Source organism: Rana temporaria, chromosome 1 (genome assembly GCF_905171775.1).
Source record: "Rana temporaria chromosome 1, aRanTem1.1, whole genome shotgun sequence".
In the NCBI taxonomy this organism is placed as follows: Eukaryota; Metazoa; Chordata; class Amphibia; order Anura; family Ranidae; genus Rana; species Rana temporaria.
The window spans coordinates 459809807-459834399 of NC_053489.1; the positions used below are offsets into that span (position 1 = coordinate 459809807).

At 43.2% G+C, this 24593-nt stretch overlaps 1 protein-coding gene across 1 annotated transcript in view; it reads left to right on the forward strand.

Annotated features, from left to right (window-relative positions):
• Positions 1 to 23988, forward strand: part of SMARCAD1 (SWI/SNF-related, matrix-associated actin-dependent regulator of chromatin, subfamily a, containing DEAD/H box 1) — a 175558-nt gene extending 151570 nt beyond the window's left edge. Inside the window, exons 21-24 of the mRNA XM_040327899.1 lie at positions 1135 to 1253; positions 5169 to 5351; positions 15756 to 15865; positions 23630 to 23988. Coding sequence (XP_040183833.1) covers positions 1135 to 1253; positions 5169 to 5351; positions 15756 to 15865; positions 23630 to 23691 — 474 coding nt within the window. The 3' untranslated portion in view covers positions 23692 to 23988. The remainder of the gene's footprint in view (positions 1 to 1134; positions 1254 to 5168; positions 5352 to 15755; positions 15866 to 23629) is intronic.
• The last annotated feature ends 605 nt before the right edge of the window (positions 23989 to 24593 follow it).

Here is a 24593-nt window from a genome sequence, read left to right on the forward strand (position 1 = left end):
CCTCCTGCCGCAATCCGGTGCTTCTCCGGGCTCTCCCGTGCCATCGGGGGCCCGGAGAACGAATCGTCCGGCGCTGGCAGGAAGCATAGAGATGACTGGTGACCAGATGGTCACCAGTCATCTCTATGACCGTCGGAGGACCCGGGCGCGATGTGATGACGTCACGCCCGGGTCCCCGTAAGTAAACAAAGCCGCAATTGCGGCTGCTAAGCAACAGCAAGCATGAGATCGGTGAATTTTTTTTCACCGATTTCATGCTTTCCAGCCTGGAGGAGAGATGTGGGGTCTTATTGACCCTGCATCTCTCCATAAAGAGGACCTGTCACACACATTCCTATTACAAGGGATGTTTACATTCCTTGTAATAGGAATAAAAGTTATAATAAAAAAAATAAAATAAAAAAAAAAGTGTAAAAAAAAGAAATAAATATGTAAAAAAATAAATAAAAAATATTTTTTTTTAACGCCCCTGTCCCCAGTAGCTCGCGCGCAGAAGCGAACGCACACGCAAGTCCCGCCGACATATGTAAACGCCGTTTAAACCACATATGTGAGGTATCGCCGCGTGCGTTAGAGTGCCAGCAACAATTCTAGCACTAGATCTCCTCTGTAAATCTAAACCGGTAACCTGTAAAAAATTTCAAAGCGTTGCCTATGGAGATTTTTAAGTACCGAAGTTTGGCGCAATTCCATGAGTGTGCGCAATTTTAAAGCGTGACATGTTAGGTATCTATTTACTCGGTGTAACATCATATTTCATATTTTACAAAAAAATTGGGCTAACTTTACTGTTTTGTTTTTTTAATTCATGAATCAATTTTTTTCCAAAAAAAAGGCGTTTGAAAAATTATTGCGCAAATAGCGTGCAAGATAAAACGTTTCAATGACCATCATTTTATTCCCTAGGGTGTCTGCTAAAAAAACATATATAATGTTTGGGGGTTCTGCGTAATTTTCTAGCAAAAAAATGATGATTTGTACATGTAGGAAAGAAGTGCCAGAATAGGCATGGTATGGATGGGTGTATAACTGCCCTGTATGGAAGTGGTTAATAATAGACATTGACATGTAACAAAAACGGCACAAAATCGACTGCAAACTCTTTATGATTATTTTGCATTTATTTCTATGCAGGGTGACAGAGTTGTACTTTTCAGCCAGTTCACTATGATGTTGGACGTATTGGAGGTCTTTCTACAGCACCACCAGCATCGGTATCTCCGACTAGATGGGAAGACTCCGATAGCAGACAGGTGTGTATAAAAGCTCAACCTTTTGGGTTTCCATTGAAAGTAGATAATGCAATGTAATGTGTTCATGCTAGTTTGCATATTAAAGTCTGTTTATGAATGGTTGCCTACCTGTTCTCTGTCTTTATATCCATTCTTTGCAAATGTTATCTTGTAAAGCTGGGATACTGGCTATAGTATTCCACTTCAGGAATGGACACCTTATGCACAATTCGAAGGCCACCTTCTTTTTGGCAGCAAAAGATGCACAAAAGACACACAGAAAAACAGCTGTAATTGTAGGTCTCATGCACACTGTGCGTTTTTTCTGCGGCTCCTAGATGCATCTGCCGTTTTTTGCGGGGGTTTCCTTTAACCACTTAAGCCCCGGACCTTTAGGCAGCTAAATGCCCAGGCCAGGTTTTGCGATTCGGCACTGCGTCGCTTTAACAGACAATTGTGCGGTCTTGCGACGTGGCTCCCAAACAAAATTGGCGTCCTTTTTTCCCCACAAATAGAGCTTTCTTTTGGTGGTATTTGATCACCTCTGCGGTTTTTATTTTTTGCGCTATAAACAAAAATAGAGCGACAATTTTGAAAAACATGCAATATTTTTTACTTTTCGCTATAATATCCCCCAAAAACGTATATAATTTTTTTTTCCCTCAGTTTAAGCCGCTACGTATTCTTCTACCTATTTTTGGTAAAAAAAAAATGCAATAAGCGTTTATCGATTGGTTTGCGCAAAATTTATAGCGTTTACAAAATAGGGGATAGTTTTATTGCATTTTTATTATTATTATTATTTTTTTTTTTTTTTAACTACTTTTTTCGTGACTGCAACATTATGGCGGACACTTCGGACAATTTTGACACATTTTTGGGACCATTGTCACTTTCACAGCAAAAAATGCATTTAAATTGCATTGTTTATTGTGAAAATGACAGTTGCAGTTTGGGAGTTAACCACAGGGGGCGCTGGAGGAGTTATGTTTCACCTAGTGTTTGTTTACAACTGTAGGGGGGTGTGGCTGTAGGTCTGACGTTCATCGATCGTGTCTCCCTATAAAAGGGATCACGCGATCGATGCAGCCGCCACAGTGAAGCACGGGGAAGCCGTGTTTACATACAGCTCTCCCCGTTCTTCAGCTCCGGGGAGCGATCGCGAGGGGGCGGCTAGAAACGAATAGCCGCGCCCTCATCCCGGAACGCTCCCTGAGGCTTACCGACCACCGCATGTACCGGGGGGGGGGGGGGTGCTGATCGGACCCCCGACCCACGGAAAGGCAGCGGGCACGTCGTTCTGCCTGTCCATGCTGTTTTGCCGACGTATATGTACGTGCGGCGGTCGTTAAGTGGTTAAACGCCCTTGCATTGGGCCTATGTGTCCATGCACATATATGGGTTTAGAGGCAGAAAAAGAAACCCATTGCCAGCATCCAGAAAAAAATGCTTGCTGCATGTAAATGCACCTAGGCACATTTAGTGTTTTAGCATTACCGTATATTCCAGAGTATAATGCCGACCCGAATATAAGCCGAGGCACCCAATTTTACCACAAAAAAATGGGAAAACATATTGACTCGAGTATAAGCCTAGGGCGTTCATATGCATGCCTTACTGTGCCCCACTTTGTCCATGTGCATGCCTCACTGTGCCCCACTTTGTCCATGTGCATGCCTCAGTGTCCATGCCTAAACTGACGTTTAACATAGAAGTCTATGGAAGGCGTACCCGGCTTTGAAAAATCAGTGCTCCTCGGCCGTAGGTTCCCCGGACAAAAAGAGAAGAGTGGGGTTACATGTGTGCCAAGTTTGGGGTCCAGGGGACCTACGGCCACTGTGTACCGGATCCCCAAGGCCTGGGGGGGATCAAGCGCAAAACGGTGACTCGAGTATAAGCCGAGAGGGGGCATTTTCAGCACAATTTTCAGCGCGAAAAACTCGGCTTAATGGCCAGAAAAAATTATTCTGGTCAATTAAATCAACATTTTAAGCGCCAAAATGCGTTTACAGGCAACAATCGTTTTTTTCTTCTAAAACACTGTTGCCAGGAGGAAAGGCATTTAGGAGAGATAAGAAAACGTGTGCAGGAGGCCTTGGGTGCATTGCCTGCCTTGCTCTTGAGTTCTGCACATCCCTGTTCTGCATCCTTGTAAAGTGTCTTGTGCAACACCATTGGAAAGAAGTTGTAAGTCTGCTTGCTAAATCTATAAACAGAATTGTATTATTCCCACAGGGGATGCTATGTGTATATACGATCCGAATATCGTACGACAGATCAAATATTTTCGCTTAATAGTCGCAAGTAGAAATTAAATAGGTTATTAACCACTTAAGCCCCGGACCATATTGCTGCCTAAAGACCCAAGGTGTTTTTACAGTTTGGGACTGCGTCGCTTTAACAGACAATTGCGCGGTCGTGCGACGTGGCTCCCAAACAAAATTGGCGTCCTTTTTTCCCCACAAATAGAGCTTTCTTTTGGTGGTATTTGATCACCTCGGCGGTTTTTATTTTTTGCGCTATAAACAAAAAAAGAGCGACAATTTTGAAAAAAATTCAATATTTTTTACTTTTTGCTATAATAAATATCCCCCAAAAACATATATAAAACATTTTTTTTTCTCAGTTTAGGGCGATACGTATTCTTGTACCTATTTTTGGTAAAAAAAATCGCAATAAGCGTTTATCGATTGGTTTGCGCAAAATTTATAGCGTTTACAAAATAGGGGATAGTTTTATTGCATTTTTATTAATTTTTTTTTTTTACTACTAATGGCAGCGATTTTTTTCGTGACTGCGACATTATGGCGGACACTTCGGACAATTTTGACACATTTTTGGGACCATTGTCATTTTCACAGCAAAAAATGCATTTAAATTGCATTCTTTATTGTGAAAATGACAGTTGCAGTTTGGGAGTTAACCACAGGTGGCGCTGTAGGATTTGGTGTACACTGTGTGTGTGTTTACAACTGTAGGGGGGTGTGGCTGTAGGAATGATGTCATCGATCGAGTCTCCCTATATAAGGGATCACTCGATCGATGCAGCGCCATAGTGAAGCACGGGGAAGCCGTGTTTACACACGGCTCTCCCCGTTCTTCAGCTCCGGGGAGCGATCGCGACGGAGCGGCTATAAACAAATAGCCGCGCCGTCGTCCCGGATCGCTCCGCAAGTCGCGGGGGGGGGGGGGGGGGGTCCCGATCGGACCCCCGACCCACGTCTAGGCAGGGACGTACAGGTACGCCAATGTGCCTGTACGTGCCATTCTGCCGACGTATATGTACATGCGGCGGTCGGGAAGGGGTTAAAGTCACAAAAATTCTTGTACGACAGAAAAAAAAAAGGAAGTGATGTCATGTGTTGTAATGTATTTGTATTGTATTTTCGGACGACAACTGTACTGACTAAACGAAAATTGTACGATCTGGTATTGTGCGAGAATTTTTTTTGTGCATGTCTGATAAAATATCGGATGAACTGTCATGATTGGCTCTCGAAAGCTCTGTACTAACGGACGACATTTTTCTTACGATATTCGGATGGTGTGTACGGGCCATTGGGACATGATTTGTAATAACAATGGTTTACAAAGATGGAAATGTGACGGCTTCGCTTACAACATTCACATTTTTTTTTTTTTTATTGTTGAGATGAATAGAAACGAATTTGCTTCTACATGCTCTGGTTGTCTTGGTTTAGAGCAGGGATCCTCAAACTACGGCCCTCCAGCTGTTGTAGAACTACACATCCCATGAGGCATTGTAACACACTGACATTCACAGACATGACTAGGCATGATGGGAATTGTAGTTCCTGAACAACTGGAGGGCCGTAGTTTGAAGACCCATGGTTTAGAGTGTGCATTTCATAACTTTGTGTGTTTGTTGAAGTACCTGTCAATATTTACATTTTTTTTCCCCTTATTTTTTTGTAGGATACATCTTATAGATGAATTCAATAGCGACATGGATATATTTATATTCCTTCTATCTACTAAAGCAGGTGGACTTGGGATAAATCTTACCTCAGCAAATGTTGTAATCCTCCATGATATAGACTGTAATCCTTACAATGACAAGCAAGCTGAAGATCGCTGCCATAGAGTGGGCCAAACCAAGTAAAGTTTTATATTTGCTATAAAAAGCATGCATCTCTAGTCAAACACTTTTTTTTTTTTCTCTCTCTCTCTGTTCTGGTTTGAAAAGGCTGCTTTCACACTGAGGCGCTATTGCACTAAAAATAGCGCCTGCAATGCGCCCGGAAAGAGCCGCTCCTTTCTATCCAGTGTGAAAGCCTGAGGGCTTTCACACTGGAGCGTTGCACTGGCGGGACGCTAAAAAAAGTCCTGCCAGCCGCATCTTTTGAGGCGCGGTAGGAGTGGTAAAAATACCACTCCTATAGCACCCCTGTCCATTAAAAACAATAGGGTAGCGCCTCCAACCTGCCCGCAAAACGCTGCAAAGAGGCGTTTTTGCGGGCGATTTTAATCCTTTATTGGCTACTAGCGGGGGTTTAAACCGCAACGCTAGTGGCCGAAAATCGCGGCAAACAACGGTAAAACGCTGCAAAAAATATCAGCGTTTTACCCCTAGCGCACCCAGCGCTTTAGTGTGAAAGTAGCCTAAGGGGCAGAATTTTATATCTGCTTTTTTGTGTTGCCTCTAATCTTTGAAGAGATTTCACCCTGCTTTCCTTTCCCAGGAGAAATATGTTACTATGAATGTCACCTTCTTTACTTTCCCAGTCACAGCAGTTTACAGAACTAATGGAGAGAAAATGCATTTCCCAGACAGCAGTAAAAAGATGACTGGTTCTAAACCATCCCTACTTTATCAGCAGAAAAACAGTGTAAACCTAGCACCATTTACTGTTTAGGCTGAAATGATGTGCAATTATTTTCTCTGCTTGACTTGAGAGTAATTCAACTCTGTTGAAAGCCTAAATTTCAATCTTCGATCTGTCCTTGTAAATGAAAACCCCTTTTCACTTCTTGACATTGTTTGTTTTATTAGTTTAGTTCACCACCCTTGCTTTCAAGCAGTCTCGATTGCAGCAATTCCAAATACACCCACTTTATTCTAGATGCTTAGTAATTGTAGGGCTAAAGAACAATTGCTTATTCACAGTTTAAGTAATATGTTTACACAAGCCAATTCCTAAGATATCAGAGTAGGTATGCCAATGGTTAACTCTTTACAAGCTTTTATACCAAAGTGCAAGGTATACAAACATCCATCATCAATGATTGGCTGTAGTAGGAAATGTTGCAAAATCCTTACATTGTAATTTTTGAAAGAAAAAAAAAGCTATATTCGACATTGTGGTTTTCTTGTGGTTTTAATGATATCGTGCATTATACTATTGTAATATGATTTCCTAATCTGACTAAAATACACAGCCTGTGTCAAGCCAGAATGATTTACATTTAACTTTTAGTATTTGACGTGTAGGCAGACTATAAACGCAGGAAAATATGGGCAGTTCATAAAACTAGGGGTAATTGAACTACGTATACATTCTGTACGGGACACAGGAATTTATTCTTATACCATTTTTATTACATGCTACCTTTAGATGATTAGACTTGCAAAAGCTTTGCTGGGTCAGTACATCCATAAAAGTCCATAGGTGATGGACCCCTTCTTATGCTGGGGAAGACTGCTTGTTGCCTCATGATTCACTAGCAGCTTCTGGATCAGTTACTTGCCCCTTGTGTATATCTTAGGATCTGAACTCTGAGCCCACAATAGTGGGGCCAGCCTATAATTTTTTCTTCAGATGCTGGATCCATTTAACTTGAGTAAACATTTCTCAAATCTGGAAACTTAAACCTGCCATTTCAACTCGGGAATGATCATTAACCATTTTTCTGTAACATTACTCAGCAAATAACCTTTTGATTAAGTCCATCATAACACCACAATTACAGGACCTGTGCAATTAAGGGATTATCTGATGTTTTAATAGCCATCATAAAATGTTCCAATTTCCAGGCTTAAGTAATTATAACCCTTAAGCAAATATCCACCCTGGCTAAATATTGCCCTATTGTAAAAAAAAAAAAAGTTTAGCTTGTAGACAAGCAGAAAAAAAATTTCTGGCTGACTATTCCTACCCATAGATTTAAAACTTAAAGCATTTGTTACCCTTAAAGGGGGGGGAAGGATTCTGCGCCTTTAAAGCATGTAATACAGCACAGTGCTTGCTGTGTAATTTGGCCCCCTGTATCATTTGAAATACCTGGCTGATCCTGCCCCCCCCCCACCCCTGTAAACCTACCACGGTATATCATGGCTGCTGAGCCCTGACACAGTGGTCAGTTTACGTGCCTTCATCAGCCGCAGTCTCCTGTCGTCTTCCACCCTCCCCTACTGCCTGTCCGCTCTTACTGCTATTTAGCAAATGCACAGGGGTGCCATTAATTCTTAAAGAGGTTGTAAACTTAAAAAAAAAATAAACCTATAAGACAGGCATATTGAGCTAGTATGCATCGTATACTAGCGCATTATGAAATACTTACCTTAAAATAAAGCCCTCCAGCGGCGCCCGCACACCGCTGAGACAGCTATTTCCCCTGGTCTTTCCCGCATGCGCGCAGGAGCCACTAGTCATGGCACAAAGCTCTGAAGAAACAGCACGGACGGCCGTTCCTTCAGGCTGGGTTCACACCTATGCAAATTGGATGCAGCTTACACCGCATCTAATTCGCAGGACATTTTAAAATGCATTCATTTGAATGATGCTGGTTCACATATGTGTGTTGCATTCGCACTCATTGCCCAAAAAAGTGTGCATTTTCTGGGCATTGCGGTGCGAATTGTAAGCACATTATCTTCTATGGGAACACATCTGATTTGCAGATGCATTCTGTTGTGAACAGGAATTTCCTCTCCCACCTTGCAGTGCCTGGCCTCCCAGCCCCCCTGTTTTACTTACCTGAGCCCCAAATTTCCGTGGGCACGTCCCCGCCATCCCTCTCTCCATGGGTTACCGGCTCTTGATTGGATAGATAGCAGCACAGCCATTGGCTACCGCTGCTGTCCATCAAATCCAATGGGGCGGGGGCGAGTCTGGAATTCTGCATTGGATGCCGAATGCTGGACTCGAGAGCATGTCCACAAGGTAACCCCTCAGGAGAGTGCTTCCCAGAGGGGGTTATCTAATGCGGGGAGGAGCCGCCGTGGGACCCCAGAACAGGTGGATCGGGGCCACTCTGTGCAACACAAACTGCACAGTGGAGGAAAGTATGATGATCCTTTACAACCACTTTAACCATATAATGTCTGGTGGCAGAGCAACAAGTTAACTGCACAGTTAACCAAACCCAGTGTTGATCATGCTATCTGTTGGCACCTAGATTGTGGCCCCATGAGCTGGAAGGTTTAAAGTCTTTGTGCCGTGTGAGGGTGCCATCTTCACTTATCGGTGACAGTGTGGTATAAGTTTGATCAGCTGTTCATCACATGTTGGTTAAAGTGGCCGGGGTCTGAAACTGTGTTTGTCACAGTTTTGCCCATCATGAAGGGTAAAGTCTGAACCCTGGATTGGGACCAGCAAGGTGGACAAAGTTTTTAAGTCCTACTAAACCCAAAAGCAAACCTTTATTTTGCAGCTTACCATTTTTTAGATGTGATGGCTGCATTTGTTTTCTTTCCTTTATTTTCATCTTATGATCCAGCCAAATAAGCCTGATTTTTTTCAACAGAACAAGCTCTCCTGTAATTATGCCATTAGAGTGTTAAGAGGAAACATTTACAACTTACAGGGGTGTTTACATTGATCAGCTTTTATTCATGTAAAACCTTTATCCCAAAAGGAATAAAATGATGCTGTGTAACTGCAGTGCGAGCTGGAGTTTGTCTTAAATTAGTTTAGCTAGTACATCTCGCGCTCCCCCCCCCCCCCCCCCCCCTAAACTGACAATGCTGCTGTCCAAAGGTGCCACTGTGCTCCTTCATCCAGAAAGGAGGCACTCTAATATAGGAGGTATGTTACTGGCCAGATCACCTGTTGAAAACAGATGGAGTAAAAAAAATAAAATGAAAAAAGTAAATTCAGCCATCAAGTATAATGATTGGTAAGAGGTAATATGACATTTTTGGGTTTAATACCCCGTTTGACACTGACAGTATGCAGCCTCACTGGACTAGGCTTCTTTTTTTTTCCGGAGGGGTTGCGTATCTGTCTTTATGCTGGGAATGCACCACACTATTGGTCCTCTCTCTGATCCATGTTACTACACATTCCTGCTTGCTGCTTGACAAAAAGCAGATAGTTTCCCTATACGTCCTTGTAGCTTTACAGTCACAAGGGGTAGTAAATTCTCTCCCATTTTAGGAACTGCAAGAACTTTTCAAATCCTTTGCAGGGACCCTTGTTCCTTTTTAGAGATGCATGGCCCATCGAAGCCTTAAAACATTTCTTACGTTCTGCAGTAGCTAGACCTGCCACCATGTCTACTCAGAGGAAACACATCATAGTGGGTTATACTCACTATTCATTCATCAATGTAGTTCTTTCATTGCTGAAAAATTCACTACACAGTGTGGTGTTATTTTATTAGACCCTTAAAGTGGACGTAAACCCTCACATATCAAGCGAAGCAAACAGCCTCCGATGATACACGGATGAAACGAATCTCCCTACATAAGTTTTCCATGCTCAGGACTCGGCTAATCTATTTATAACATCCTCCCCAACACAAAACTCGGGCTGATTTTATCATATGTGATGGAGAACTTGTCAGGAGTTATCAGGCTGATAACAGAAGAACAGAGCAGAAGACATATAACAAAACACTGCAGATATATGTGCCCAAGTCAAATTTCATGAATCGGGTTTAAATCCACTTTCATCATACCCTAAACATTCATTTCGCCTTAGAGGACCCTTTACTTTAAGGTTGTTGAGTCTAATTAACTGAACCAAATGCTGATGTTTACACTTATCCCTTTTCTCCATTGTCTGGCTCCATCCGAAGCTGTCTAGGCCACTTGGGTCTAATCTTGACATTTATTTTTTACATTCTTAACCAGCACACAGTTTTCGTCTGTCTGGTCTCATGTTCAGGAATCTATTTTCATTAGCACCCCCTCAATTGCCCCTTGGTAGGAATTTCTCTAATGTTAGGATGGTGGACTCTTTAAACAGCTTGTGTCCACTTTTATCCACTCGGGATCACTAGAATTATCCTCCTTTCTTTGTGATATTAACTCCACTACCTAGAGTCCCATTTACTTATTACTAAAACCCATATTTTCTGGGCTTACAACCCTCTGCCCTGCGCGAATATGCTCCCCCCTCTATGTGCCACAGTTTTGGATTACCATTTTTTTGGTTGAGAAACTCACCTACTAAAAAACCTGGCCTTCCTTCTCAATTTGTTAGCTTTAGTACTTGTAATGGTCAGGGCTGTGGAGTCGGTAGATAAATGTTCCGACTCCGACTCCTCAGTTTTATGTACTTCCGACTCCGACTCCGACTCCTCTGTATTAATATGCAAATGTATTTTATACATTCCTTGAGGGAAAGAAACGCAACCTACCACCAGTGTCATCTTAAGAGCATTATAGGCCCCCGGGCAATACAGTGCACTGGGCCCTGTCTACACAATCACGCACGAGAATTTACTGACAAAAATCATAAAATTTACTGGCAGAACCACATTTACTGCCACTGCAAAAAAAGTACCTAAAATTACAGTTTTCAGTGCCCAACAATGCAAATGTCAGTATTTAAACTATAAACATATAGCTAGTGCTATTAGAAATGTGTTTAAGTTAAACAAAAGTAAACAAAAAAAAAAATGTCTTCATTGACATGAAGGTCAGGTTACTATAACCCAGCCAGCACAGAGTTTCCTCTTACATCAGAGTCTGCAGGATTCCCCCTTACAGTGAAAGGGAACTCTTAAGTAAACGGGAACGCTGCAGATCATGATCTAAGGGGGGAACTCCGATGTGGAGATGGGCTATGGTGACCAGAGACCACCTTATATCAGAGTCCACTGCTTTCTCTTTCCCACTTACATCAGGGTCCGCAGACTGAGTTCCCCCTTGCATTGTAAGGGGGAATCCTGCAGACTCTGATGTGGGGGGTACTCTGGTGACCAGAGACCACCTTCCTTAGATTAAATACACAAAGGTAAGGGGGGGTCACTAATATAGGAGGGGGAACCTTTATATCCATGCCCCCTTACATTTTTGCATTCACTCCCCCCTTACATCAGCAACCCCCCACACTCGTGGAGGACCGGATCTTCTCTGTGATTTCCGCGAACTGGGCATGGGCAGTTCTAACCCGTCACTCTCCATAATTTTTTACTGGGGTTGCTGGGCAGCCGGTGGGGCCCCCCAGGCAAGCGGGGCCCCCGGGCAACTTCCCAGCGTGCCCAATGGAAAAGATGGCCCTGCCTACCACAATACTACTGGCTGGGAAGCCAACAGTCTACTGTATTGCACAGTTTAAGCAAAAGACAAACACAATGAAAACAATCAAGTGGCTGGATAGTAGCAGCAGGCATAAACATCAGGAACAGGATCTTTACCAGTTCAAAAATACAAACCACATTATTTGGTTGTTTTAGAACAAAAACAAAGCTTATCTATAATGAACCAAAAACAAAATCTGTAAAACCTAGAAATGGTTTATATTAATCTTGAAATGTAGTTATAGGCTTAGCAAATGCAAATCAATTCAATGTAGAGTTCTAAGGAAGAGAATTGCCTCTGCCAGATCCTCTTTCATAGAGGCTCTTAAGTCAGACTTTATTATTTTTAGGGCTGAAAATAATCTTTCGACACTGACTTGGGTGGGTGGCATTGCAGTAACTATTTTGGCCACATCACTAACGATCTCTGGATAAACAAGGATGGCTTCTTCAACAGTAAGTTTTGATGAGCGATCATACTTTTAGTGCTTTATAAAACTCCTGTTGGAATTTTTTTTTTAATTCCAATCTAAATTTAGTAGGAGTCGGAGTCGGTGCATTGTTTGTCGACTCCGACTCCAGGTACCCAAAATTTACTCCGACTCCGACTCCACAGCCCTGGTAACGGTCACATTGCCCTTTGTTCACATTGCTTCCCTTAGGTGTTTGTTTCCCTTCCTACATGTGTTTTGTATGTTCCCCAGGCACTGCCTGCCCTTTTCACCTAAAATCTTAGGGCGCTCACGGCCCCCTGTCATTTGAGTAAACACATTGATGTCCCGTGACAGTCGGGGATGATCGATGCGACGGGACAGCTGTGCGCACCGACCCACCTGCATGGCTTTTCATCATCTGCTTCTTCTCCTCCCTCCCGCGTCTTTCACCTGAAAAGCCATGCAGGCGGGAATCAGTGCTCACAGCTGTCCCCGTCGCACCGATCATCCCCGAGTGTCTTCCTTCTCCTCTAGCACCCTGTTCTCCTCCACCCCCGATGTCGCCCCCCCTCGTCCTGATCCGTGTGTCCACTCCCCCCCGCGCCGTGTCTTCATCCTCCGCCCCCCCTCGTCCTGCTCCGTGTGTCCACCTCCCCGCAGCTGTTGCCGGCTTCTCTCTTCTCTCCCACAGGCTGCAGTGGGGATCTGTTAGGATGGAGAGCGGAGACGGGCTGGTATGTCAGTTATCAGCCCCTCTCTTTTCTGAACGGGACACAGAGCGTTCGTTACCGAGCGCTGTGTGCCCTGTGATAACTGAGCAGAGTAACCTGTGTGTTACTCTGCTTCAGTTTATGAATGGAGGCGAGACGCTGTCTTCCCTCCATTCATCTTCAATGCAGAGAAAGGATTGGGGAATGAATGCCCTCTGTCCCTTTCTCTGTCTCAAATGGGAGATGTCAGGGGTCTCTGTTAAGACCCCTGGCATGTCACCAACACCTCCAACAGGGCTGATAAAAAAAATTAATTGTAAAAAACAAAAAAATAAATGAAATTGAAAGAAAAAAATAATCCGACAACACAACCGCCCCCCATACCGACACGGTCCAGAGCCCCAAGACCACTGACGCTGACCACTGCCCCACTGACGCTGACCACTGCCCCACTGACGACGCTGACCACTGCCCCACTGACGACGCTGACCACTGCCCCACTGACGACGCTGACCACTGCCCCACTGACGACGCTGACCACTGCCCCACTGACGACGCTGACCACTGCCCCACTGACGACGCTGACCACTGCCCCACTGACGACGCTGACCACTGCCCCACTGACGACGCTGACCACTGCCCCACTGACGACGCTGACCACTGCCCCACTGACGACGCTGACCACTGCCCCACTGACGACGCTGACCACTGCCCCACTGACGACGCTGACCACTGCCCCACTGACGACGCTGACCACTGCCCCACTGACGACGCTGACCACTGCCCCACTGACGACGCTGACCACTGCCCCACTGACGACGCTGACCACTGCCCCACTGACGACGCTGACCACTGCCCCACTGACGACGCTGACCACTGCCCCACTGACGACGCTGACCACTGCCCCACTGACGACGCTGACCACTGCCCCACTGACGACGCTGACCACTGCCCCACTGACGACGCTGACCACTGCCCCACTGACGACGCTGACCACTGCCCCACTGACGACGCTGACCACTGCCCCACTGACGACACTGCCCCACTGACGACGCTGACCACTGCCCCACTGACGACGCTGACCACTGCCCCACTGACGACGCTGACCACTGCCCCACTGACGACGCTGACCACTGCCCCACTGACGACGCTGACCACTGCCCCACTGACGACGCTGACCACTGCCTCCCCGCCGACGCCTGCCTCCCCGCCGACGCCTGCCTCCCCGCCGACGCCTGCCTCCCCGCCGACGCCTGCCTCCCCGCCGACGCCTGCCTCCCCGCCGACGCCTGCCTCCCCGCCGACGCCTGCCTCCCCGCCGACGCCTGCCTCCCCGCCGACGCCTGCCTCCCCGCCGACGCCTGCCTCCCCTTCCCCGCCGACGCCTGCCTCCCCTTCCCCGCCGACGCCTGCCTCCCCTTCCCCGCCGACACCGTCCACTTCTTCCCCGCCGACACCGTCCACTTCTTCCCCGCCGACACCGTCCACTTCTTCCCCACCGACACCGACCACTTCTTCCCCACCGACACCGACCACTTCTTCCCCACCGACACCGACCACTTCTTCCCCACCGACACCGACCACTTCTACCCCACTACTGTGTAAAATAAAAAAAAATTATCTGCAGGGGGACTGTGGGAACCCGCAGTGGATTCGCAGGGTTTCCGAATCACACCAGTGTGAACCAAGCCTCAAAGCATACAGCCTACAAATGTCACCTGACTGCTCCCACCAAGGCTCCGGTTCACACTGGTGCGATTCGGGAACCTTGCGAATCCTCTGTGGGTTCCCACATCGCACCCGACTCGCATGGCAGTTCACACTGCCATATGCAAACTACTGGGGAGTGTCATACAATGGTAATGACACCCCAATTTCAGCTCGCATATCACACTGCAAACTGACAGTTAGAACATGAATCGGATCGCATGGGTGTAAACACCTATGCGATTCTGTTGTGGACCAAAAAAAGGGTCCCCTGCGTGTTTGGTCCAAATGAGATGCGATTTAAGCCATACAGTTTGTATGGCTGAAATTGCATCGCATGTGAGATGAACAGCAGTGCGGTGCGAATCACTTGTGATCTCGCACAGCGCACTAATGTGAACCAGCCCTAAGTTCATTCAGCCTTACTGGGTGCAAGTATAAAAAGTGAGAAATCCACCCCTCCGCCACATAACACATCCTGGTAAATGACTAAATGTTTTGAAAACATTTAGTCAAAACACAGGAAAGACAGCTAATCCTAGGAGAGCTGTAGGGGAGAGGAGGGGAGGGGGATGTGAATTAAGCACTTTTTACAGAAGCTGTGCATTTCTGCAAGCTAGTGCACAAGATATGTAAATAACCTGTCACTCAAGCAAGGACTTTGGTTTTATCTGGAAGTCTGTTTTATTTCACTGAACAATAAAAAGAGGATTGCTCAGAGCTGGATTAACTGTGTGTGGCAAGACTGGGCACAGATGATAGAAAAATCTTATTCTCTACATTGTGACATCAAAAAAAATAAAAAATTTGGGTTTACATCCACTTTAACCAAATTATAATTTGACCACATTGTGATACTACCTAGAGATCCAGAGTGAAAATTTGATCACAGTACCACAAGTTTCCTGAAATTGAGGACTCCCAAGTGGAATGCAACTAGGCACAGAACTAGGAGTATTGAGAAAATACAGAATATTGTCTGTTTCTCAAGAACATGCCCATGTTTGACCAAAAAAAAAAAAAGTAAAGAAATCTTTCTCTGAAAGATAGAACTTCCATCCAAAATAGATCCTCTATTGTAACTTTAAGGTGTAATAAAAGCACTGGCTATTTTTTTGTTGTATTATACGAAGATGTCACATCCTTCATGATAGTTACATTTGGTAGGAGAATAAGAACTCATGTTTGTCAATTTTTTATTTATTTTTTATTTATTTTTTTATTTTATTTTTTGTTCTAAGGGAAGTGAATGTTATCAAGTTAATTGGTAAAGAAACAATCGAGGAGTCCATGTTAAAAATCAGTCAACAAAAATTAAGATTGGAACAAGATATGACGGCCACAGATACAGGTATGTCTGCTTGGGAAACCTAGTAAATAAGCAATCACAGTTGCCAGCACAAGAGAGAAAAAAATATATATGCTTGCATTATAAAGCTTGCAAATTCTGTTAACACAGCCAATGTTAATATTAAACAGTATACCGTGACCATTCACCTCCCGACCTTAAAAAATGGATGATCATTACATATTTGCTTAGTAGGTGAGATTGTAAAAAGACACAAGTCCAACCTTGATGGACATTGAACCGAATCAGACAGTTACTATGATTCAGTTCTCTCGCACTGCATTGTCCTTTTTTTATACACAGAGAGCACAGGAATTTATCAGCTCACAAGATTGTAGGCAAACTTATTATGTTATACAGAATTTATGTAGTGTCAACAGTTTGCGCAACGCTTTACAACAACAGGAGGGCAAGGCAGTACAGTTACAAGCAAGTATAGCTTTCCCTTTTCTGCCTGAAGTCTGTGGCCTGTAACTAGTAAATGTACACGTGTGTACTTTCTAGTAATGATCGTTTATTTGCTGGTTGTAATAAGTATGAGGAATTTGCTCAGTAGTGGGTTGTGCATGACTCCCTGGATGTGTCGCAGCACATTGAAAAAGGCACAGCAAGACTTGGTGAAACACAAATGTGGTTTATTTACAAAGTCTGTAACTACTTGTCCTGGAACAGCCTACTGCTTCCCAGGCACTTTCACTAAATAAGTCCATAGTCACACGGACTTATGCTGGCCATACACATATAGTTATTAGTTTTAAAAAAAATTGTTTTTAGAACATTCATTTGATTTTCCAATCGTTAGTGGGGTCAAATCGATGTTCATTTTCAACCGCAGTGATGGGAAAATTTGGAGCAGTGTGTAGGAAAACTTTTCTCAATCAAATTTTACGGGCAGTGTATGTGGTTATCGTTCAGAAATTACATTTGTTTTAAAATTGAATGTTAAAGCAAAAGACCATTTACGAGCGACATTTGTTCATTCATCGAATGTGCAAAGAGTTTTCGTACGAATATTCTCATCCAAAAATCGATGTGTATGGCAAGCGTTAATCTCACCATTCAAGCAAATGGCTGCTCCCCAATCTGTCCTGCATATAATTCTGGTTCCAGGGAGATACCCCCTCCCTAAGCAGCCTGGGAGTTTTATAGAGCCAAGAGTACTCAACCTGCTACAACTGAGCTTGTTACCCTCAGTGAGCCAAACAGGCTCACTACACAGCACATAAGGAAAACTGATTGTATACAACATGAATCTGGGACAAAAATATCTCCCATCCTGGACACAACCCATAGTTTTCCATCGCTTCCTGTTACATAAGCATAAGCTACAGAATTGCCTAAAATTATTGATCACTGGCATATGTGCTGCAGCATCTTCACATAAACAAAATAAGTCTGTATTGACTTAGCAGTTGATCACATTTGAATATATAATATGATTTTACCTATTTTGGACGATTCCCAAAGTGTTAGGGTAAGGTAAACGTACCTGGAAGTCACATGAATGAAGACAAAACCTTTCATTTTTATTTTGATAGTTTTAAGCAGCAAGGAAATTTAGCTTATATGGTGCCTTTCGAAAATATTCACCACCTTGTTTTTTCCTGTTTTGTTACAATACAATGGATTTAAACATGATTTGTTGGCGCTTTGTACCATGGGATATTCTCCATTTCCATGTGAAGTTTGACACTGACAAATGGCATAGCTTGACTGAGCCCTGCATAAACCCTCCTAATCCCAGCATTGCCTTATTTATTTTTTTGCCAATGTCTGTAGGGGATAGACCCGTCTCTCTCACCTGAAAGTCTTTTTACTATGATGCACATAAACCCACAACTAACTGTGCCTGGCTGCTGAGCCTTGATGGTCTAAAACGGCAGCAGTTATCCATATTGGTCCTTACAGGTTATTATAAGGGGACAGGGACCAGAAGGATTAAACTTCCACATTCTGACTGAAAACAGTGCTCTTTCCACAAACTCATTTATGGGGCAACAGGTCAACTCTAGCTCTGAAGCAGCTTCTGATCTTTCACCCACCCTTCAAAGAAACATTCATTGTGTACCTTTGTGTCAGTGGAAAATCTTTCTGCTACCTTATTCACTGCACTGAAACGACTGTGGGAGGACAATAAACTGTCTAGGTCTCTTTTAGGAGCTACCGTTTGCATTTCCTCACCCACCCTTTAGTGTTGGAAGGAAATAAGGAAGAAGGTTACAAGGGTGCGGACACTCTGAGGAGGCTACAGCTTCAAGTGTTTCCCAAAGGATCACAGTGAGTTTTCTCACAGCAGTGGTTTGTAAGAATCTGAAGCCGTCGCTTTAAAAAAAACCTTTGGGGCCCAAGGAAACTAAATCTTTTCTGTTGAATCCTCATACTAAAGAGAAATTATAAAAGGACTGCCTTTCCCCCTAGTCTTTGAACCTTTTACAGCTCCAGTGGACAAATATTCCTGTGTTAGAGGTCGCTGCATACAAGGAATTTAAGTTCCTCTTTAAGGTATTTTTACTGCATTGCTTCTATGGGGGTTCGTCGGTTTGGGCACAGCACATGACAAAAGAACCTGGGACATCAAAGACCAATTTCTCAGCTAGAAAGCTCTTTCTGGAAAAGTTGGTTCTATGTGGATGAGCTGGGAGATTCTCTCCAACAAAATCTGTCCTGGGACTTATGTTTAAAATTAGGTGAGTGCTCTGGCTGAAACTGGTTAGCAGGGCTCTCTGCAAGAAACCATTAGAACATATGCCATTTTAGGGTGAATGCTTTTTTTGGCAATACCCTACATATCTTAATCCATAAGATCAGAAAAGGGCATTCTCTTACCTCGAAAAAGTTTTAGAAGCCTTTGGAGGAGAAACTGTGTCTGGGACCAATAAAGGTTCCTTTCAGAACTATGCAGAAGGCTTATTTTTCAAAAAGAAAATATAAAACTCTGAGCCTGCTAATACTGTCAAAACCTTTCCAATGAATGGGCGCCACCAAGTCGGGGCCTGGCTGGCAGTCTTTGTGATCAATATGGACCCTGGATATCTCCAATGCCTGGGTTTAAATCATTTTGTCCAGTGGCTTCAAGCTAGAGTTTTGCATCTTGCTGCCTATGTTTTATGCTGCCAAATGTACTTGCTGCACTGAACAAATGTGCAGCCCTATTTACTGCACTAGAATTGCTGTGCTCTCAAAGGGTTATTCTTCCTGTTCCAAAACCAGCAAGGCTAGACAGTTGCTATTCCTAACTTTTGACAGTGCCTTTGTCAAATGTGCAGACCATTCAGAACCAAAAGAGCATGAACCAATTTTAGTATGTTCAGAAGTTCTGCATGGAATCTGTAAAATCAAGGATTGCTTTCCAACATCGGGGGGACTTTCTGGTCTCGGTGAAATTCAGATACCTCCACATCCCTATTTTTTGGCCTCCTCAGCGCTATGACCACTTGCTTCTGCGGGAGCATTCAGTGAATGCCTTCAAGGTTAATATGCAACAAATGGTGCAAGTCCTGCAAGACAAAGGCTGGGTCCATAATCTCAAAAAAGTCAACCCCTGGAGCTGTTGTACCGCCTGAAATATCTAGACCCCATCCTGGGCATGGCCCGGACACCATCTTTTTGTTTTTTGGTTCCTCAGGAAAAACTTTTAACCCTCCTGTCCAAGATACTGGTATTGCATTCCCTGGAACAACCCTCTAATTTTTTGAATGAGGGTGCTGGAGTTGATGGAAGACCCCTTGAGGCAATCCCATAACATCAGTTTCAGTAAACCCTGAAACTCAACATTCTGATGGCATGGGACAAGCGGACTCTGTCTTTGTATCACTGCATATGTCTGAGCACCATAACCTGGTTAGCCTTGGACTGGTAGCTATTCAGCCTGGCACTGGAATTTGGGGAATCCGTTTTCCATTGGTGTGAAAGGTACTGATGACAGATGCCAATATGAAGGTTCTCTCCATTTCTGTGAAAGCTCGCTCCACCAGAAGTGTTGACACTTTGTGGGGTTTTCAGCATTATGCTTTGGTTTCCCGGCTTGTAAGGCTGCCACTTGGTCTGTGCGTTTTTCCAAGGTGGATGTTAAAGCCTGCTGTCCTTGGTTGGAAACTCCTCCAAGTGGCCCACTAGGGGCCCTCTTTGTTCCTCTTTTCATTAGGGGGATTTCCTTAGTTTTGCCTGCCATGTTATGTACAATTAAGAGAAAAGGATTTTCACCTGTAAAATATCTATCTTGGAGTACATCACAGGACGCAGGTCCTTCTTTTGTGTCGCTACAATATTGCTTGCTGGAAAAACTGAGGCTATGCAGGGGGTAGGAGGGGATAATGCAGGGCTGAATCAAGCTTCACTATTTGCCAGTGTCCAGTCACCTGGATTTGGCGCATAACTCCATGGCCAACCCAAGAATTACTTGTCCTGTGATATTCCTCTAAGAAAGGTATTTTACAGATAAGTCAAATATCCTGTTTTTCATATAAGAGAATATCTTTTTATTTTATTTTTTCTTTAGTGAAAGTACATGCCTTAGAGCACCCAGAAAATATTTTTTTGTGAGTGCTCAAGGCAAAGAAGAACTGTACACGTTTTTAATAGATTTGTCATTAGGAATATTTGGAAAATGGAAAGGCTGGTAATATACAATTCGCTCTTCTTTTAACTCATCTGAGTAGTGCACCCAAGAAGTAGAACATATTCACTTTCAAAGTGAATTTTCGTTCATCTTTGTGAATGATATTAATGTAAAAATGCATGTGCAAAAAAACAAAAACGATTTCCGCTTGCACACGATTAAAGTCGGCATAACTTCACCATATTCACTAGTTAAGTTTCAAAAAATAAAAAAAATTCTCTTTGCCACAATCAAGGTCCAGGCTCTGACATCTTAAAGTGGAAGTCTACCCTAACACTTAAAATCTCCCCTGCAATAATTAATGCAAGCTAAATTCAGCCTTATTATAGAAAATTTAGTGCAGCGCAAAACTAAGGCAAGTGAAATACTGATATGGTAGTAATACTGGTATAATGAGTACCAGTAAACTTATATATGTGTATATATATATATATTGTTAAAAAAGTCCAAGAAAAGAAAATTAGATAAAACTCAGTCATAGTCCCAAATCCACAGGTGTCAAAAATTGAATGAAGTAGATATAATCAATCTCCACCACGTGATTAACCACCAGACATAAAGTGATCCCTCCACCGTTAGAGATGGCTACTCTCACCTTTATGTGTGGACCACTGAGTTAACAAATGGTCAGTAAGGCAGGTATCACAATAAACAGGAACCAGGCAGGTGTATCAGATCCTCATTAGGCAACCATATCACATGAAACCGATGCATGGAAAAGATAATCACAGACTAAGTGCTCTCTGTTATATTAGGTAGATTTAATCATAAGTGTATACAAAAGTCAGGCTACTCATATTTGGCCAGACTAAAAACGGCTTTTCAGAAGAACAGTTAAAAATATGGACGGCAGATGAGCGACGTGGTGTGCAGCAGGGGTTCAGGAGCCTGCACACCACGTCACTCATCTGCCGTCCATATTTTGAACTCTTCTTCTGAAAAGCCGTTTTTAGTCTGGCCAAATGTGAGTAGCCTGACTTTTGTATACACTAATGATTAAATCTACCTAATATAACAGAGAGCACTTAGTCTGTGATTATCTTTTCCATGCATCGGTTTTATGTGATATGGTTGCCTAATGAGGATCTGATACACCTGCCTGGTTCCTGTTTATTGTGATACCTGCCTTACTGACCATTTGTTAACTCAGTGGTCCACACATGAAGGTGAGAGTAGCCATCTCTAACGGCGGAGGGATCACTTTATGTCTGGTGGTTAATCACGTGGTGGAGATTGATTATATCTACTTCATTCAATTTTTGACACCTGTGGATTTGGGACTATGACTTTGAGTTTTATCTTTTTTTTTCTTGGACTTTTTTAACAATGTATATATACACATATATAAGTTTACTGGTACTCATTATACCAGTATTACTACCATATCAGTATTTCACTTGCCTTAGTTTTGCGCTGCACTAAAATTTCTATAATTTTGTATCTCCTTGGATTTTTGCGACTATCCTGTAGTGTTCAGCCGGCATTACTTGTGATCCGAACCCTGGGGGTCTTCTTCACTTAACACATTATTTTAAATATTTTGATCTATATATTTGCGCTGATTGCACCTTATTTTGTAAATTCAGCCTTATGCCTCAAAATAAAAAAAATCCCAATTTTTCTACATTTATTTTGCAGTATCCAGCTCTATCACATGACTTCAATTATACTTCCTGTTGAGTCTAAGGCTGCATTCACACCTGAGCGTTCTGTAGCCTGAAGCTATAAAACGCTAGAGGGGAAAAAAATACATTATTCTCTATGGAGATGGTTCACATCTCCACTCCAAAACGCCTGAAGCTCAAACAAGTTCTGGACCCTTTTTTGTTGTGCGAATCGGGCTGATTTGGGCATTTTTGAACGTTTGTACTACCATAGAAACGAATGGAAACATCGATTCAAGCGTCTAGCACTACAACAAGCGTTTCTACAGGCATTTTGACGCTTTAATCTGTTCTGTGAAATAGAATATTCACCCAGGAAGAAGATAAAAAAAATCTACAAACATGGCAACAAATGATGAAAGAGATGAGCATTTTTCCTATTGGCTAAAATAAAAAACGTCGGACAACGCTGTAAACGCGTGAATACGCGCGACAAAACGCTGCAAAAATTACCGAAAACGTTACGCTCAGGTGTGAATGCGGGCTTAAAGCAGCCGGTGGGTGTGGTTACTGAAAGCTAATGACATCACTTCCATGGAGGGACACTGTTCCTGTGTAGGCAGTGGGTGTATTCAGGATGAGATGAGCTGATCATAGGTTCCTGCCCAGTGTTCTCCCATTATACATCCTAATTCAGGGGTAGGCAACCTGTGCCACTCCAGCTGTTGCAGAACTACAATTGTAACTGCCAAACTGCCAACCCCATCATGCCTCTGGGAGTAATTGTAACTGCCAACCTTGCAATGCTTCATGGGAAATGTGGTTCCACAACAGTTGGAGCACCAAAGGTTGCCTACCCCTGTCTTAATTCATGACAAAATTAAGAAATGACAGAGGGAACTGTCCGTTTAGCTGGAAGTGCTCTGGGATCACCGCTCAGTCTACAATGAACATAGTACAGGCAACCACACTAAGGCTTTCCACTATAATGACTTGTCATGCGACTTTGGACACACAACGTTGCATGACAAGTCACAGCCCATTGATTTCAGTGGCACTCGTTCCCATCTATGCAACTTTGAAAAGGTGCCTGCTCTACTTTGATGCAACTTTGATCCGGAGTGTGTAAAGTTGGATCAAAGCTGCACTCGGCTTCAAAGTCGCACTCTAAATTGTGCAACTTTCTACTAGTATAACTTGTCATGCGACTTTGGACACATAGTCACGTGACAAGTCACAGCCTATTGATTTCAATGCTACCCATTACCATCAAAAGCCTCTAAACTCAACTGCCTAGAAACGACTGTAAACGACCATGTGTACATGTACTGATAGGATGAGAGAAAAATGCCCAACTGCTCCTAAATGTCCATTTACCAGCAGCATCGCAATGAGGCCTAAATCAGTTCAGCCTAAGTTAATCCGCATTGTCAATATGTGAACTGTAAATGAGTCGATGTCAATATGCTTCAAGTTCATGATAAATCTACACTCAACTGTACTGCCAACCATTTATAGATAATGATCTTTTTGCCTTTGTTTCAGGAGATGAAGGATCCATTCCCCTAGATATGGCGACTTTACTAAAAACGTCTCTTGGTCTTTAATGAAGAGTCTTTTTTTTTTTTTTTTTTTTTTTCTAATTACGTTTTCGAGGCAGTGCTTTTTATACTGATGTAAAAGATTGTGAACTGTCCTTTTTTTTTTTTGTAAGTATTTCTCAAACTGAACTTACATTTATAGCAATTGGGGGTATCTGAGCTGTTTGATGTACTGTTTAAATTTCACAGCAGCTAAGTAATCCACATTTTGGAAATAACATTCTGAATATGTTAAAGGGGTTGTAAAGGTACCTTTTTTTTCCCCTAAATAGCTTCCTTTACCTTAGTGCAGTCCTCCTTTACTTACCTCATCCTTCGATTCTTCTTTTAAATGTCCTTATTTCTTCTGAGAAATCCTCACTTCCTGTTCTTCTGTCTGTAACCCCACACTTTCTCCCTGGTGTGGAATGTCGTGCTCGCCCCCTCCCTTGGACTACAGGAGAGTCAGGACGCCCACTAACACACAGCTCCTTTCTCTATCTGCAACGTAGAGAGCGTCCTCACTCTCCTGTAGTCCAAGGGAGGGGGCGAGCACGACACTCCACACCAGGGAGAAAGCCTTGCATTACTTTGTTGAGTTACAGACTTAGAAGAACAGGAAGTGAGGATTTCTCAGAAGAAATAAGAACTTTTAAAAGCAAAATCTAAGAATGAGGTAAGTGAAGAAGGACTGCACTACGGTAAAGGAAGCTATTTAGGGAAAAAAATTGTACCTTTACAACCTCTTTAAGTCATGTTTGTAACTGCAAATTCACTGGTTCTTTAGATTGTCAGTATTTTTGTATGTTTATTTGATCTCTTTAATACTATGTCCTGTAGTCTATTGTATGTGTACACATTATGTATTTTTGTTAAACGTGATTTGATTGTTACATTTCAGTTAGTGTTATTTGTATTACATGCGCCAA